The sequence below is a fragment of the Takifugu rubripes genome, chromosome 22, assembly GCF_901000725.2.
Source record: "Takifugu rubripes chromosome 22, fTakRub1.2, whole genome shotgun sequence".
Lineage (NCBI taxonomy): Eukaryota > Metazoa > Chordata > Actinopteri > Tetraodontiformes > Tetraodontidae > Takifugu > Takifugu rubripes.
Window position 1 is genome coordinate 20325 of NC_042306.1, and position 17336 is coordinate 37660.

The 17336-nt window shown below is 43.9% G+C and overlaps 1 protein-coding gene across 4 annotated transcripts in view; it reads right to left on the reverse strand.

Moving 5' to 3' along the window:
• The window catches only part of cadm3 (cell adhesion molecule 3), a 66881-nt gene that overhangs the window by 13366 nt on the left and 36179 nt on the right, over positions 1 to 17336 (reverse strand). For all 4 annotated transcript variants that reach the window (XM_029831067.1, XM_029831069.1, XM_029831068.1 and 1 more), the window contains exons 4-7: positions 9975 to 10127; positions 5776 to 5913; positions 3436 to 3606; positions 2884 to 2974 (exon numbers count right to left, since the gene is read on the reverse strand). In XM_029831067.1, the coding sequence (XP_029686927.1) occupies positions 2884 to 2974; positions 3436 to 3606; positions 5776 to 5913; positions 9975 to 10127 (553 nt within the window). The remainder of the gene's footprint in view (positions 1 to 2883; positions 2975 to 3435; positions 3607 to 5775; positions 5914 to 9974; positions 10128 to 17336) is intronic.

Sequence of the window (17336 nt, forward strand, 5' to 3'; positions counted from 1 at the left end):
ATTATGGGACTATTATGGCACTCTTGCTCATGCATGTGCACATAGACTTTTGCATCTAGAGATTTTACTGTGCCAAACGTGGGTTTGCTGAGATTGATAGTTGAGGAATTACTATTTAACCGAGTTCATTCACAACAAATAAATTATTTGGAGATTTAGGAGCCTTTCGTATGGTATCAGCTGCCCCATCTTCCTGGGGTGCCCTCAATAGGGTTCCTCTTTGTATACAGCCATAAGACTTTTCCAAATCTAGAAAACACAGTTAGACTGTCCAACTCCAATTGGGCTGAGCAGTTGATGGGGGAGGAATGTGGACAGAACGGGCAGACCCAAATATATTGTGAGTTTTTTTGGGATTGTCTGTCCGAGCCCTCCGTCAGGGAGGTCTTCATCCGGCGCTTCAGGAGGGGGAAGCTGTGTTCTGTCAACATTGTTTATGAAGCAGGTGGGGAGATTTTGACCTAAAATAGGGATAGTGGTGGATGGTGTAAGGAATACTTCAAGGAGCTCCTCAATCCCACAACACGCCTTTTATTGAGGGAGGCTGAGGACTCTGATGTGGAATCACCCAAGCCGAAGCCACTGAGGCGGTTAGTATCTCCTTGGTATCGGGGGTGGATGAGATCTGCCCTGACTAGCTCAAGCCTCTGGATGTTGTGGGGCTGTCTTGGTTGTAATGCCTCTGCAGCATCACATGGCAAGTGGGGACAGTTCTTCTAGAGTGGCAAACCGGGGTGGCAGTACCTCTTTTTAGAAATCAGAACCCTGTGTTCCAACTACAGGCTGATCACACTTCCCAGCGCCTCCAGAAAGATCCATGACAGGAAACCTGAAAGGAGCAGTCGGCCGATAGTCAAAGCCCCAGATTCAGGAGAAACCTGGTTTTGGAAGATTGGATGAGCTCTATACCCTTTGGGGGCTGTGGCATTCTGCTAAGGGCTGTTCTGGCTCTGTAAGAACAGAGCAGGCACTAGGATTGCATTGCCGGCAGTAAGTCAGTCCTGCTTCCGCTGCATCTTGGACCCCAACAGGGCTACTCTTTGTCACTGGTTCTGTCCAGAATTTTTGAGGACAGAATTTCTAGATGTAACCAGTCCAGTTGGGGAACTACTGTATTTTTGAGACCATAAGGCGCACTTAAAAGTCTTAAATTTTCTCCCACATGGACGGGGCACCTTATGTGTGCACCGAGTTCCAAAATCTGTAAATGCTTTTCGGCTTTCGAAAAAGCCATTTCAGATTCATTTCGGATACAGAAGATGATGTACGTGAGTACATTGCTAAATACAGGCTAGCATGCATGTTTTAAGCTAGCGTACTGGTATGTTCTACCACGCCCGCGCCCTATAATCCAGTGCGCCTTATGTATGTGTTAAATACAGAAATAGCACCTGCAACTGAGACTGCACCTTTTAATACGGTGCGCCTTAAGGTAGTGAAAATGCGGTACATGATTTCATCTCTGCTTCATCATCGCGCAGATGATGTCCTGTTGGCTTCATTGAGCCAGGACCTTCAGCATGTACTGCAGTAGTTTGCAGCCTGAGACCTCTAGTTTATTCCAGGCTGATCTACATCACCTCCTATCAGTGTTAAAAGACTGGATTATTCATCCACTCATGAAACCTCCAATGGTAAGAGTCTTGCTCAAATGTAGTTTTCTTGAGTTGCAATCCTCGTTGCTCACTCGTCCATGCTATCTCTCTGCTTACAGCCCTGAGCTACTCGTTCCTGTCTGCCATACTAACCCTGCTCCGAGGCCACTGTACCAGTCTACAGTGGCCATTACCTGTTTCCAGCTTTGATTTGTGCAGTTTTACCCAGCAAAGGAGATTTTCAAACTCATCTGTTTTGCTGTGTTTGCATTTGGGGTTCTGGGCATGTCAGGTTTGAATTCATCACTGTAAAACCCATGAACCTTTCAGCACCCTGGCAAGTGTGCAAACCTGTTCCATGACCAGGATGGAAACCACATTACTAATGAATGTGAGATTTGGGAACACACCATCTGGTCCCCTTTCTTGAAGAGAGGGACCACCATTCTAGCCATTCCATGGGCACTGCCCCTGATGTCCACAGGCACAGTTGCAGAGGCATCCCATCCAAGACAATCCCTACAACATCCAGAGCCTTAAGGTACTCAGGCTGGACCACATCCAGCTCTGCAGCACTACCACGATAGAACTGATTAGTGCCTCTGAACCCTCTGTCCTGTGGCTCTGGGCTGTCTCCTCAAAGGAACATGCTTTGGTAGGATGGAGGAGAGTGTTGAAGTACTCCTGCAATTCATTCCCTCCCTCATTTCCCTCTTGACTTGTTCAGAATATTGAAAAAACTTGTTTCATGTTTTTTGGGGATAATTTCCTCCTAGACTTGCATTTGATAAGAATTTCTGTTGACCCCACGATGGGAAAATACTCCATTACACCAACTCAAGAATACAATTAAAGAAAATATTAGAGACAATATAAAAGCAAAAACAATATGTAGAATAAAAGTAATGAGATACACTGTTCTCAGTAATAGAAGGGGAAAGAGTGTATCAGTGTGCAGGTTTGATTTAAAGCCGAGGCCCTGTATCAGTTTAATATACAATCAGCCGTTTTCTGTATGTTGCCACTCATAGATTATTGATCCTCATATGTTTCAAAATCAAATGTTTAGTATTATATAATAAATTTTGAGGTTGTTTTTTTTCCAGTTTTATTAATAAGACTATGTGGTAGGTGAGTTGTAAGTGCATATTTTTCACTCAACCCTGACCAGGTTGGTTTACTAATGTCAAAAAGATTCTTCTCTGCAAATATGTGTCGAGATTTGTGTAAAGAGACTTAGGAGCATCTTATGAATATTATATGGTGTTCTGTAGTGTGCGAGCCTTACTCAGGGTTACTGTTGCCCAAACACTGAAGATTAAACCTCTCCCCCTCCCTTGGCAGATCACTGCTGGGCAAAATCTGCACATTTGGAGAATCTGACAGAAAAGAAACAGAAAAAGAATCAGAGTCATATAAAGCAAATGAGGGCATAGACACAACTAACAGTGGTCTCATTCCTCTCCATCTAACCCAACTATATCCTGTAGGTGTCACTGCCTCCCACAGTGACACCACTTACGCCACCACATTTCCTGCTTAGGAACCCAAGTGCCACTAGGTGGCAGCACCAATGCAGAATCCATAATAGTAATTATTATTAATAATAATAGCAGTACTAGTAGTAGTAGCAGTAGTCGTAGCAACAATAGTAGTATTAGCAGCAGTCGTTTAAAGATAAATGGAACACACACAGTATTTCCTCTCCAGTTTTTCCCACTCCCTCCCCACAGGACCCACTCCCGACCCACTGGACTCACTCCCTCCCCACTGGACCCACTCCCTCCCCACTGGACCCACTCCCTCCCCACTGGACCCACTCCCTCCCCACTGGACTCACACTCCACCCGCAGAGCCTGGACGCTCTTCTTGTTCCCTGAAGTCAGAGTAGCATGGTCGACGGCACAGGTGATGAAGGCCTTGTTGTCGCTGCGGCTCACCTCCAGGGTGAGCTCACTGCTCACTTTGTAAGTGGGATTATCTGGATCGGACTCCACCTTTTCTTGACCACCTGCGACAAAGAGCAGAATCCAACAGTTGGGAGACAGTCAAAGGAGGGTGCGTGTTAATCAGAGACGAGAGCACCAGGGAGGCAGGAAATTAAACAGAATTTTAAGAAGCAAAATGACTTTGATGAAATTGGAAGTTGTGTTTCATGTTGTTCAGCCTGTCACGGCAGAAGTACCCTAACCCTGACCCTAACCCTAACCCCAGTGACCTGGTTTACCTGAGCGCTTTCCTTTGCCATCATCATGATAGAATGCCACAAAATGATAATATAACATTTCCGCACAATAGGGTTAGGGTAAGGTTAGGGTTAGGTTAGGGTTAAGGTTAGGGTTAAGGTTAGGGCAGCGCTTCTCAAATAGTGGGGCGATGCCAGGGGGGGCGCGTGTGACCCCGGAGAACTTTTTTTTTTTTTTTTTGCCGTACTAGAATAAAGTGTAATTGCACATCCCGCGCGCACACACCACAGAGCAAGAGATAGGAAGTGCAGTGAACAAACCACCAAGAGACAGCATGAAAACATACTTAACAGTGATGAAAAGAAAAGGCGGAGAGAGACGGAGATAATGAGACATACGAAAGTCTCCCGAAAGCTAAGACGAGGAAATATGACGAAGCATTTATAGCGCTTGGCTTCACTGCGACTACGGTGGGAGACGAGGAAAGACCGGTGTGTTTACTGTGTCTAAAAATGTTGGCAGGACAGCATGGAGCCAAATAAATGAAGGCCTCACTTAAAGACATTACACCCCAGTCACGCTGATAACCCTAACCCTGGTTAACCCTAACCCTGGTTAACCCTAACCCTCACTTAAAGACATTACACCCCAGTCACACTGATAACACTAACCCTGGTTAACCCTAACCCTGGTTAACCCTAGCACTAACCCTAACCCTCACTTAAAGACATTACACCCCAGTCACGCTGATCAGCCGCTTGAGTTTTTTCGGCAAAAACGTGCCGAATATTGGCAACAATCATCCCGCTTTGGTCTATATTTCTTTAATATTAATAAGGATACAATGTTATGCAGAGGTGTACTTATAACAATTTCATAGACAAATGATACTAATTATAGTCACGGCGGGGGGGGGGGCGCAAAATGTTTTCTTCTTCCTAGGGGGGGCGTAACAGAAAATAACTGAGAAGCACTGGGTTAGGGTAAGGTTAGGGTTAGGGTAAGGTTAGGTTAGGGTAAGGTTAGGGCAGTGCTTCATATAACGACATCCTCACATCCTGCCACAGTCTCCGTTCTTAGTAGGAAACATGTCAGAAGACTGAAAACTTGCATCAACTCCCAGAATTCAACATGAGGCCTGGCTGTGATCTAACCCTAACCCTATGCTGGAGGGCAGGAGAGAAGAAGGAAACAGAAGATCTCATGTTCCTCCCCTGCTCTGTTACTCAGGATAGCTTGAAACTCAGAATGTAATGACATTAGTATCTAAATAGGCATTCTTTTTGATGAAAATGATAAAACAGGTAAGATTTTGTGACTAACAAGAGATATAGTCTTTGATAACTAGTCTTTAATTTGATGCTCTTTCCTTTTATTTCCTTCATTTTACAATTTTGTCAGTGTCAAAAGAACTGTTCAGAATAAAGTGAGAAGCAGAGCTGGTGAAGAGAGTCTGGAGTAAGACAGCATGAAAGCATAAACAGAGGAGATAGGCCAGTGCACACACACGCTGTCGTAAAAGAAACCATCAAAGTGGCTGCAAAAGCATGAAAGTGGTTGGTGAAGGTTGAAAAAAAAAAGGTCCAGGACCACACACACACACACACACACACACACGCACACGCACACGCACACGCGCACACGCACACGCACACGCACACGCACACACACACACACACACACACACACACACACACACACACACACACACACACTCTCTCTCGCCCATTCCCTTTTAAAATAATCTATTCAATTTGACTTCCTACTTTTCCTTCGCTGAACTGTTATTTTTTAACTACGTTATGTTTTTGATTTCTGATCATTTTGTTTTAACTATGCACCTTTTGACGATGTAACTTTGGACAATGTGCTGTTCTTGAGTGCTTTTAAAGGCAGACATCAATAAGATGTGTTATTAAAACTATATGTTATATAACTATATAACTTAACTATATGTGAACACAAATATACAGTTGATTCCCTCCACAGCTCACCAGGCAGCTCCTGGTCTTCCCGGTACCAACGCAGCTGGGCCGGAGGTTTGCTGCCAGTGCTGCTGCAGAACAGAGTGACTGAGCCCCCCTCCATAACTGGGTTCTCAAATCCTGAGAGATGAGGTTTACTGGGCACACCTAGAAAGAGAGAGAGAGACAAAATAAGAGAAGTGGAAATACCTTTAACCCTGTTGGGGTCAGTCTGTTGGGAAGTGGGCGGAGAAGCGGAGGGTTCTCTGGTCGAGCCCCAGTTGTTAGGAGTGGTTGTATCAGGACCCGAAAGCAGGCAGGACACAGTGGCGTATCGTTCCCAGAAGCTTTATTAAAGTTTATAGAACTCAAAAACAGCATGGAGACCACGACTAGGTGCTTAATCAAAACAGGGAATGTAAATTTACGACAAAAAGCAGTCCATGAAGGATTAAGAAAAAACAATAATCCGATAACGGGTTCAAAAAGTAATCCACGAAGGAAACAGTCTCACGAAAGTCCAGGAGGGTACAGCCGGGATTTCTGAATTAGCGATGACGCCTCAGAAAAATATATAGGGCTGAAGGAGCTTAAGGGCTCGTTGGAGACCCTGTATGTTCCCACAGTCGGCACATCTGGTGATGGTCCAGGTGTAGGGATGGCCTGGTTAGCTTTCTCTCTGATAGCTAGAACTTTATCAGTGAAGAAGCTCATGAAGTCTTCACCACTAAGGGAAGAAGGGATACGTGGATCTAAAACACTGTGACTCTTGGTTAATTTGGCCACAGTGCTGAAGAGAAACCTGGGGTTGTTCTTATTTTCCTCAATCAAAGAAGAAAAATAAGCTGTTCTAGCCTTGCGAAGGGCCTTTTTGTAAACTAATAGACAGTCTTTCCAGGCTACATGGTAGCTGTCTATCTTACAAGAATGCCACTTCCTTTCCAGTCTTCGCGCTTTCTGCTTGAGGGTCCTGATATGTGAATTATACCAGGGGGCACACCTCCTGAGTTACTATTTTCTTTTTCAGGGGGGCAACAGAATCAAGCGTGATTCTCAGTGAGGTTGCTGCACCTTCAGCAATAGAGTCAACCTCAGCAGGGCTAAGATTATAATGATTGATCCCTGGGGAAACACACGGTGGTCCTGGGATCAGCACAGGGATCACTTCCTTAAACTTAGCTACAGCATTATCTGAAAGACATCTGCTATAGTAAGACTTTGTTCTGAGCATAGAAGAATCCTTAATCATAAATGTAAAAGTGATCAAAGAATGGTCTGACAGGAGTGGGTTCTGAAGGAACACTGACACATGTGGTACCTCAACACCATAAGTCAGAACTAGATCTAGGGTGTGGTTAAAGCTGTGAGTTGGTTGGTTTATCTGCTGGAGGAAACCAACTGACTCAAGTAATGAAATGAAGCCATTTCTAAAGCTGTCGTTTATAACGTCCATATGGATGTTAAAGTCTCCAATGATAATGACTTTTTCCGTTCTAAGGACCAAGTCAGATAAGAAGTCAGAGAACTCAGATAGGAACTCTGAATGTGGCCCAGCAGGGGGCCGATATACAACTACAAACAGAAGTGGCTTTTCTGTCCTCCAGTTCAGATGAGTGATGCCAAGAGTCATGCTTTCAAATGAACTGAAGCTATGTTTTGGTCTGGGATTAATTAATAACTTGGAGTGATAGATTGCTGCCACTCCCCCTCCTCGACCAGTAACACGTGGAATATGATAATTAAGATGGGTAGGAGGAGTAGATTCATTTAAGCTCACATACTCCTCCTCCTGAAGCCAGGTCTCAGTAAGACAGAATAAATCAATGTGATGATCCGCTATCAGGTCGTGCACTAACAGGGATTTACACAAAAGAGATCTAATATTTAACAGTCCACACTTAATTGTGATATTAGTTTCTCCAACTTGTGCTTCAGTATTAATTTTAATAAGATTTTGGTGATTGACCGCTCCCCTGCTCTGTGCTTGGTGAACTTTTAACCGTGGAACAGAGACTACCTCTATAGTGTTAAATATGTTATTGTTGGTGGATGAGGGTTCTAAGGAAGCAGCAGAGAGGTGTGTAAGACCACAACTCTGCATCCTGGTCTGGACCCTGGATTGTCAGGTCACTTTGGGTCTAATAAAATTAGCCAGATTACTAGAAATGAGAGAAGCGCCATCTCGAGTGGGATGGACACCGTCTCTCCTAATCAGACCAGGTTTTCCCCAGAAGGTGCTCCAATTGTCTATAAAGGCCACCTGGTTATCGGGGCACCACCGTGACAGCCAGCGACGGAGCGACGACATGCGGCTAAACATCTCATCGCTGGCCAGATTGGGGAGGGGACCAGAGAATGCTACGGAGTCCGACATCGTTTTTGCGTAGTTACACACCGACTTCAAGTTAATTTTAGTGACCTCCGACTGACGAAGCCGGGTGTCGTTGGCTCCGACGTGAATAATAACTTTACCAAATTTACGATTACGTCTCGCCAGCAGCCGTAAATTTGAACCACTAAGTATTCTTAATATTGGAAAAACAGCTCATGAGTCGGTAACATTGGACCTTTTCACAATATTGTGGGACACTAAATTTGATGTAAGCATCAAATTTAAACAAAATATATCAGTCTGCGTTTGCGGAGAATATCAATTACTTTGAAAATAATTACTGAAAAAACTTTTAGGAGAAATCCCAATTTATTAAGATGAAAATATATTTCTGTGAGAGCTATTAAATAAACTGAGGTGCACATATTTACTTGAGAGGTTGGTGGGATGGTGGCTTGTGATTTCAACTACAGAACAGAACACGTTTTACTAATCCAGAAGTAATGATGTATCAATCACTCAGAATTATTAGTTGTTGTAGGTGATCACTCATTGCAATCAAAGTTTTTGACACGTCATCATAAAGTTTTTGAGTTTAGATCTATGGCCAGCGTTAGAGGTGGAGAGGCACCGGAGTGTTTCTGAAGCACATTTGTGGACACTCTGAGCAATCCCCAAAAAGCTGAGAGGGCCCCTCTCTTAAAACATTCCTGTTCTGATTAATAACTGGCCCTTTACCTTCCTCACATCTCTCCTCTCCACCCACATACAGTCCCGCATATTTTGGGGGTCAATATCCTATCAAAAACATCAGGCCCACCATCACAACAACATGGCTGCAACTTAGGACTCATCCCAAGTTCGTTAACCAGATGGAATGAATGAAATGAGTGGTGCTCCACTCAGAAGGATCCACACCTCTAATAATGCTAATTATCACCAACGACCACTCAAGACAATATTCAGTAAACCAGCAAAGTAAGAGATTCCCACCAGTTAATTAGGAACTGAAGAAACCTCTTGGATAAAGTTGAAATGTTTCCAAAAAACTAACGGGAGTCTACTTGAGTTTTTATAAGCCAAGAATTCTCTTCCACCCGGATAACTGAAAACATTCATTAACAATAATGTGACGATTCATGTGAGGTCAAAGCCCTCGAGAGTTTCAGGTTGTAGGGAGTTGAGCTCAATCTGCCTTCAGAATCACAAAAAGAATCAATGATGCGTCACATGATGCAGAGCTCTTTTTGGATTTTCTTCAATAAACGCCCGACGCTACATTGCTGGTGAACCTCTCTGAAGTTCTCACATTCAACTAAAATCTTTTCATTGTTCCTGTGTCCCCTTCTGGCAAAGTGACAGCAGCCATAAGCATCATGCCTTCAAATGTATTAAATTTAGACACAATCACTGCAAATAATTCCAGGCTTAAAAAATTGTGTAACATTTCTGATTTGAATTTTCTCCTTCCAGTATTTGGCTTTCCCGGGAGAAAAGCTCCATATTCCAAATTCATTAAGCCAAGATGCAGTCCTCAGTGCACACATTAGGAGATCAGCTTGCATGTTTTTGCAGGTAACATCAAGTTTACACAGATATTTGTACAAGCAAACCCTTCGTAATGAGCCCCTAAGAAGGAAGGATCACTCTGTGCCTCCTGACTTTAATGAGAAGAGAGGAAACAGAGGAAAGTCTGGAATATTACTGCGGATCTCATATGGCTTCTTTCTATGGATGTGTAGCAGATAAAATACAAACTACAATTTAAAAAAGAAAATTTATCAGAATTTTGGGGAAAAAAATAGTATCATTTTCTAACTAAACTCTCCCAGCAGACATATTTTACAAATCTGTTGGAGACAAAGCTTAATGTCATTTAGAGATTCGCTGGACCCACCTAGCACGGTGACCGTTGCTCTGGCGGTGCGGACCGGCATGGTGAACAGGGAGCAGGTGTACTCGCCCTCATCGGACAGTTGCACCTCAGAGATGGTGATGGAAAGCTCAGTGGGTGTGGAGCGGTGCAGCTGGATACGGTTATCCCTCAAAGCTGAAGGCAGAAGACACAGAAAAGCAAAAATTAGACAGACACAGTTAATATTCCTGACAACACAGACTGAAAAGTTGGTTCAGGCAGTTGTTTTTGAATAATCAGTACATTTTTGAGTTGTGATCTCTAGCAAATATAGAAATGAATAAACACATCATTTAAATTTATTTCAATAATTGGTTCCACATTTGCAGTGTAGTTCTGGCAAAAAAAAAAGTAGTGAAAAAGACAATGAATGACAGGAATGCTGAGGAATAAAAAGAAATTGCTGCAATCGGGAGAGTCCAGCTAAGAGCTGAGAAAACATCTTTATCACTGGTACATTTCTCTACGCTGCAAACAACAGAAGCCAACTGAATAAAAATTGAATTATGATGAAATTGTATGACCTCAAATCATACTGCTAAGCTAACACTGGGCTTTGAAGAAGGGAGATTTTCAGGGGTTAGCAGTGGAAATGGTCCACTCACAAGATCTCTGCTCCATATAAGACCATGTGCACACTGCAGATCTTGTTTGGCTGTTCATTTACACGTTTAATTGTGGTCTGGCTGCAGACCTTGGTGCAAACATCTCACGGTCCTGACCTGACCTAAATGCTCAGTGGAACCAAAGTGGCCTGGAAACAGATTGTGGTTTGACATCAGCCATAAAGTGTTACGTTCACGTTCTAACACGTAAAAAGCTGCCATCTGCGAAAAGCATCACTTGGCTATTTCAGTGCTCTTTGACAAGAACGGGAGAAGGGAGTCCAGACAATAGTTTCTCACTTGAGTCAGATTGAGGGAGGTGTCGCCTCTCTTTGAATGTGGATGGAAAGGTGCCGGTGGAGAAGGAAGAGTTAGCTGATCATGTGGGATCACCAAGGTGAGGGTGGGAGCTTTTGTTTGTAGGAGGTTTGTTGGCAGTAGGCCAAGTGTGTATGTAGTCAGAGGGCTACGTGTCAAGAGTTTAGCTACGTTGCTCTCTGTGAGCAGGTAAATGTGTGGAAGGAGGTGAAAGAAGGCTGAGAGCAGGCATTAGGATAGCTGCACGTTGGACTTGTGGGCTTCTCAAAGAGCTGGAAGCTGACGGCTCAAAATTTCATGATGAAGAACTTGGCAAAATTGTCAGCTGTGAGAAGAGTTTGGTCTGTTGGTGTCATTTTAAAACAGCTTCTTTGCAGCAGTGATGCCAGAAGAGCAGAAGCACAGCAGAGGCTGGGGGCGGTCCAGCTCTTCAGGTGCACCGGATTTGAGCCATTTTTGCTCTGCCGCTCTGAGATTAGTAGACAGCGTTTGGAGGGTATCATCCAGCTCGTAGGTGACATGGATATAGGACATATAGACTATCCAGAGATGCTCTCAGGGTTAGCCAAATTGTACTGCTGGTATCACTAACCTCTGGAGAGGAGAAGTTGCTGTAGTGGGTTGAGTGGAGGAGCCAGGGAAGAAGTGAGTTGGAGAGAGTTTGTGGGGATTGTGAGCGAGTGGAGACAATGAGTGAGGGAGCAGGGGGATAATCACTGAACTTCACAGTGAAGTGAAGGAACAAGTGGTGTTAGAGGTGCAGAGAGGTAAGTTTGAGGGTGTCTGTAGAGCATCACCAAGCAACAATGAGATCAAGCTTTTTGCCAGCTGTGTGAGAAGGAGTAACTACAGATGTGATAAATAGAAAGAACTAATCAGGGACAGGAAGTTAGCTGAGCTAGGGTTGTCTCAGTGGATGCTGAAATCCTCCATGAAAGTTAAAGGACATTCGTGTTCAGGGATGGATGACAGTAATAGACACTCTGTAGAAAAGAGTATCTACTCTATAACATATAGACAACATATACGTAGATAACAACAATATAGACCTCAAGCAGAGCTGTTACTAGTAGCCTGCTCTTCACAAGAGGCTTTTTTGTGTGAATGGAGCAGTGGAGCAAAAGTCCATGATTTAGATATTAAAAAAATGAATCCCACCACCGTGTCCAGAAGGTCGTGACGTATGGGAGAACATGTAGTTGGTTAGGGTTAGAGGGTTAGTGCAGCTGGGTTAGGGTTGGTGCCGCTGGGTTAGGGTTAGTGCAGCTGGGTTAGGGTTAGAGGGTTAGGGTTAGTGCAGCTGGGGTGGGTTAGTGCAGCTGGGTTAGGGTTAGAGGGTTAGGGTTAGTGCAGCTGGGGTGGGTTTGGGTTGGTGCAGCTGGGTTAGGGTTAGTGCAGCTGGGGTGGGTTAAGGTTAGTGCAGCTGGGTTAGGGTTAGAGGGTTAAGATTAGTGCAGCTGGGTTAGGGTTAGTGCAGCTGGGTTAGGGTTAGAGGGTTAGGGTTAGTGCAGCTGGGGTGGGTTCGGGTTAGGGTTAGTGCAGCTGGGTTAGGGTTAGAGGGTTAGGGTTAGTGCAGCTGGGGTGGGTTAGGGTTAGGGTTAGTGCAGCTGGGGTGGGTTAGGGTTAGGGTTAGTGCAGCTGGGTTAGGGTTAGAGGGTTAGGGTTAGTGCAGCTGGGGTGGGTTAGGGTTAGTGCAGCTGGGGTGGGTTAGGGTTAGTGCAGCTGGGGTTAGGGTTAGTGCAGCTGGGGTGGGTTAGGGTTGGTGCAGCTGGGTTAGGGTTAGTGCAGCTGGGGTGGGTTAGGGTTAGTGCAGCTGGGGTGGGTTAGGGTTACGGTTAGTGCAGCTGGGTTAGGGTTAGAGGGTTAGGGTTAGTGCAGCTGGGGTGGGTTAGGGTTACGGTTAGTGCAGCTGGGTTAGGGTTAGAGGGTTAGGGTTAGTGCAGCTGGGGTGGGTTAGGGTTACGGTTAGTGCAGCTGGGTTAGGGTTAGAGGGTTAGGGTTAGTGCAGCTGGGGTGGGTTAGGGTTAGTGCAGCTGGGGTTAGGGTTAGAGGGTTAGGGTTAGTGCAGCTGGGGTGGGTTAGGGTTAGTGCAGCTGGGTTAGGGTTAGAGGGTTAGGGTTAGTGCAGCTGGGGTGGGTTAGGGTTGGTGCAGCTGGGTTAGGGTTAGTGCAGCTGGGGTGGGTTAGGGTTACGGTTAGTGCAGCTGGGTTAGGGTTAGAGGGTTAGGGTTAGTGCAGCTGGGGTGGCAGTGCTCTAAGATTTAATTTAAGTCTCTGTGAGGGTAATGATGTCTAGACAGATGTGGTTAGTGGAAGCAGAAATGAAGCCATTTTTAATTGGGATATGACCTTTAACAATAATCAGACTGTGTTCTGTATGAGTTTGCATCTTTTCACACATCAGTATCATATATATACTGTATATATAGATATAATATCATATTATCTAACGCTCATTACTGCCGCCTGGCTGAACCCCAACTGAGGATCTTTCCATAACCAACTCATGGTTTCTTAGTTTGAAGATGTCATTTCAGAAAAGAACAAAAGTGAAATTGGAACAAAAAAGAAAAAATAAAGGGAATAAGAACAGAGAGCAGAGGGAAACGGAAATCACATGAAATAATTAGAAATATGAAGGCAAAAGAGATAAAAATAGGAGTGTAAGAGAGACGGATGACAAAAAATAAAGGATGAAAAGGGAGGAATATATGGATGAATCAGCAGAAGAAAATGATGACAATGAAAGAATTAAATGAAAGTAGGGGAAGAGAGAAGAGTAAGAGCATTTTGATCAAGTTATAGCATTAAGAAGATTAATTGGTAGCAGATGGTTTTCCTGAAAAGGTGTGTTGTGTACTTCAGAAATATTAAAAAGATCTTTGAAAATGCAAACCTTATAATCAAAAGGTGAACAGGTTGAAAATACTGAAGAAAAGACTGATTCTTTGAACATAAAGGTGTTTTAGTCCCAGTCACCTGTCACCTATATGTTTGGTGGTTTGGTACTACAGACCAGGCTCCACTGTCATCGTTCTGACCAACAATCACGGGAATTTATGAGGATTTATCAACTGGACGGAACTAAAAAAGCATCTCAGAGATGTGAGACAAGGCAAAGAAAGACAAAGAAATGACTAACAAGTGAGAGATGAGGAAAAGATGCAGGCAGAAGAACGATAAATAAATGCCTCGATGATATAATAATGATATAATGATATAAACAATCATATAATTGACAGGATCAGGGATGGCCGAGCGAGGAAGGAGGTGGTGGGGAGATGTGAGCAAGACAGAAGTTGCTTTGTCATCAGTTAAAACCCAATGATGAAAGATGTCGAGCAAGTGAAAGGGAACAAGAGAGGATGATGATGATGATGATGATGATGATGATGATGATGATGATGATGATGATGATGAAATGGAAAGAAATGAGCTCATTTCTGTGATAGCATTGATCTGTGGGCTGTTGCTACTGTGCGATTATGGTATGTATATGAGCCATTCTAGTTTGCTCTAGATCAGAGGTGTCAAACTCAAAGACCCAGTGGGCCAAAATTCAAAACTGGGCCAAAGTCACAGGCCAATATTGATATTTATTGAAAAAAACCTTCCTCCAGCTACAACAGGGAACCTTTAGATATGGACCCAAACTAGTTTTGCTCAACAACTGAACATGGACCAAGCAACACCTAACACAACACAATATCTAATTTATTATTGCACACATGCAAAATCAAAATTCAAATAAAAAAACACATCACTGGCATTCATTACTTCTCTTTTAAATTCCAACAGTAATCTTTTGCTATTGTAAGTTAATGTAATGTAAATGTAATGCCTTTTAATCTCTTTTTCTGGCACCTTTGAGTCATTTCCAGGTGCTTGTGCTTGTCTTGGTGTTGCATTTTATAGCGTCATCTTTGTTGTTCTACTTGTGATGAACATTGGCTCCACATACAGGACAGACAGGTCCGTATTTTACACATCTAAACAGATATTCTGCCTCCTACCTGTTCAGAAAGGTCCTATTTTCTGCCTTTCCTTTAATCATTTTTCAGAGGGGTAGTGCCAGAATTAGCATTAGCATATAAGGTCACTATGACTACTTCCTCTTTCTTGGTGGTTAGCAAGCCACATATTGGTGCGTTACCACCACCAACTGATGTGGAGTGTGGATTTTCACACCAAAACAACAGCAGAGCATTCTGGTATTTGTAGTATTAGCACATGCGTTTTAAGCGATAATACCGGCGGGCCAGCTCTAATAGTCAATTGGTATGGCTTTGCGAGCCAAATATAATTACATTACGGGCCAAATTTGGCCCACGGGCCAGAGTTTGACACCTATGCTCTAGAAGAAGAAGCAAGATTAAATAAAGTGGTTTCAACCCAATTCAAAAGTCATTTCCTCCAGTTGAACCCAGTGAGTCCTCTCGTTGGTATTTCTGAAGGTCTCATGTGGGACCACCTTCATCAGAACGTGGTGGTTCAACCAGCAACGCAACAAGAACTTTAAGAATTGGAAGATTAGCTGTAGTGTTTGTTATATTAGCAGTTGTTTTGCAGCAGAAAATGCTTGAAGATGCTTTCCACAGCACCAGGTACTTCATGTGAATTTAGACTATCTTCATCCATTTTCAAAAGCCAACATAGCAGCACGACTGTATGACATGACGCCAGATTCCTCTTTCAACAGTCACAAAAGCTTGGAAATATTTTCCAGAGTTAAACCATTGAAGACATTAAGAGGAGAGTCACAGTTGAAGAGAAGACACATAAGAGAGAGAGAGAGGAGCTGAGGGACCCTGGTCAAGACTGGATAGAAAAAGTTCAGGATAAAGTGAAACAGCCTGTAATTAACTGGCCGTTGTTTTAGTTACACCTGTTCAATTGCTTGTTAACACTTATAATTAATCAACCATTAAAACTGCTGCGACTCAATGCACATAGATTCGGTCATGACAACTTGCTGCAGTGCATTTTCACCACCTGTCATGTTTAACCTCGATTATCTCATAAGGACTTCATTACATCCGTGCATTCATTACATAAGCCAACCAGCACACTGTCAATATACATGAAGCGTTTGACAGAATCGATGACCAGCAGCATCAACAGGACGTGGACACGTCGCTGCCTATGTGATTGTTTAGAATAAAAGCAGCGGGGCTGTGTGAGGAAAAAAGGAGCATCTGAAGAGCTTAAATACAAGTCAAAGGGTGAAGAGGCGAGTTGAGGGGGAGATATTCCAGTGCAGCCTCTAGCGTGCACGCGCGTGTGTGCAGGCTCTAGCGTGCACGCGCGCGCGCAGGTTCTAGCGTGCACGCGCGTGTGTGCACGGTCGTCTCTCCACCACTCATCCACAGTATATTTGTGGCCAGACGGATTTTTCCTTCACCTCAAACCTGAGACCCAAAACTCCCCAAAGGTCCAACTGAGGTGAACGCAGATATTTTCACACCTTCTTCTTGTCATGTCCCTCAATCATTTGGAGGGGGGGGGGTTCTCTCACAACAGCAGAGTTCACATACATTTACTCCTTTTTCGTCTACCTTCTGTCTTCCCAGGTAAGTTTCTCCTCAGCCAACTCTCAAATTCTGATGTCAGTTTTTGGCATTATGAGGGGAAACACAAGAACTTGCTTTACTTGTCAGTATTTTCCCATTTTTCTTCGTGTTGTCATGCGGGAACTTCTCATTTCAATATTTTGGGAGGATGAGTTTGAGTTACGTATAACATTTAGATTTTTATTGAGTGAAAGGTTTTCTGCTATTGCTCAGGACAAGTTTCAGCTCTTCGACCTTCCAGACACATTTATAGTGTCATTCATTCATTCATTCATTCTGTGTCTCTTACCTTCTGTCTTTTTAAAATATTTGGACATGTTAAAACCAAGACTAAAGAGAAAAACCTACCCCCCCCCCCCTAACACACACACACACACACACACACGTCCTCTCCATCTTCCCATCTGCTTCCCAATACTTCCCGCAGCTCCCTGATGCTCCAGGATTAGCAAGGACTCATGTTCCTTCCGTGATCAGGAAGTGTTGACCATCAGGACGTGAAGGTCGAGTGGACCAGAGCACCATATAAGGACATCTGAAAACGCACCTGGGCCCATGGACGTCTTTACCATCACGACCTTAATTCATGGACAGACTTCTATTGATGATGAACAGATATAATAATGATGCCGATCCTGATCTGATATGGTGCATCGACTGTCTGACTGTTCATCCCAGATCCCTCAGACTTGGCCCTGCATTACGGTTTCATAATTTTCCCTAAAATGGTTTTGTAAGTTATTCCTGACCCAGCTGGAGGGTCTGAGGACAGAGGGGGTCACAACTGTGCAGCCTGTCACACCCGCTGGGGCAACAGTGTTTGAGTTTGGGCTGTAATACAGTACTTGATTT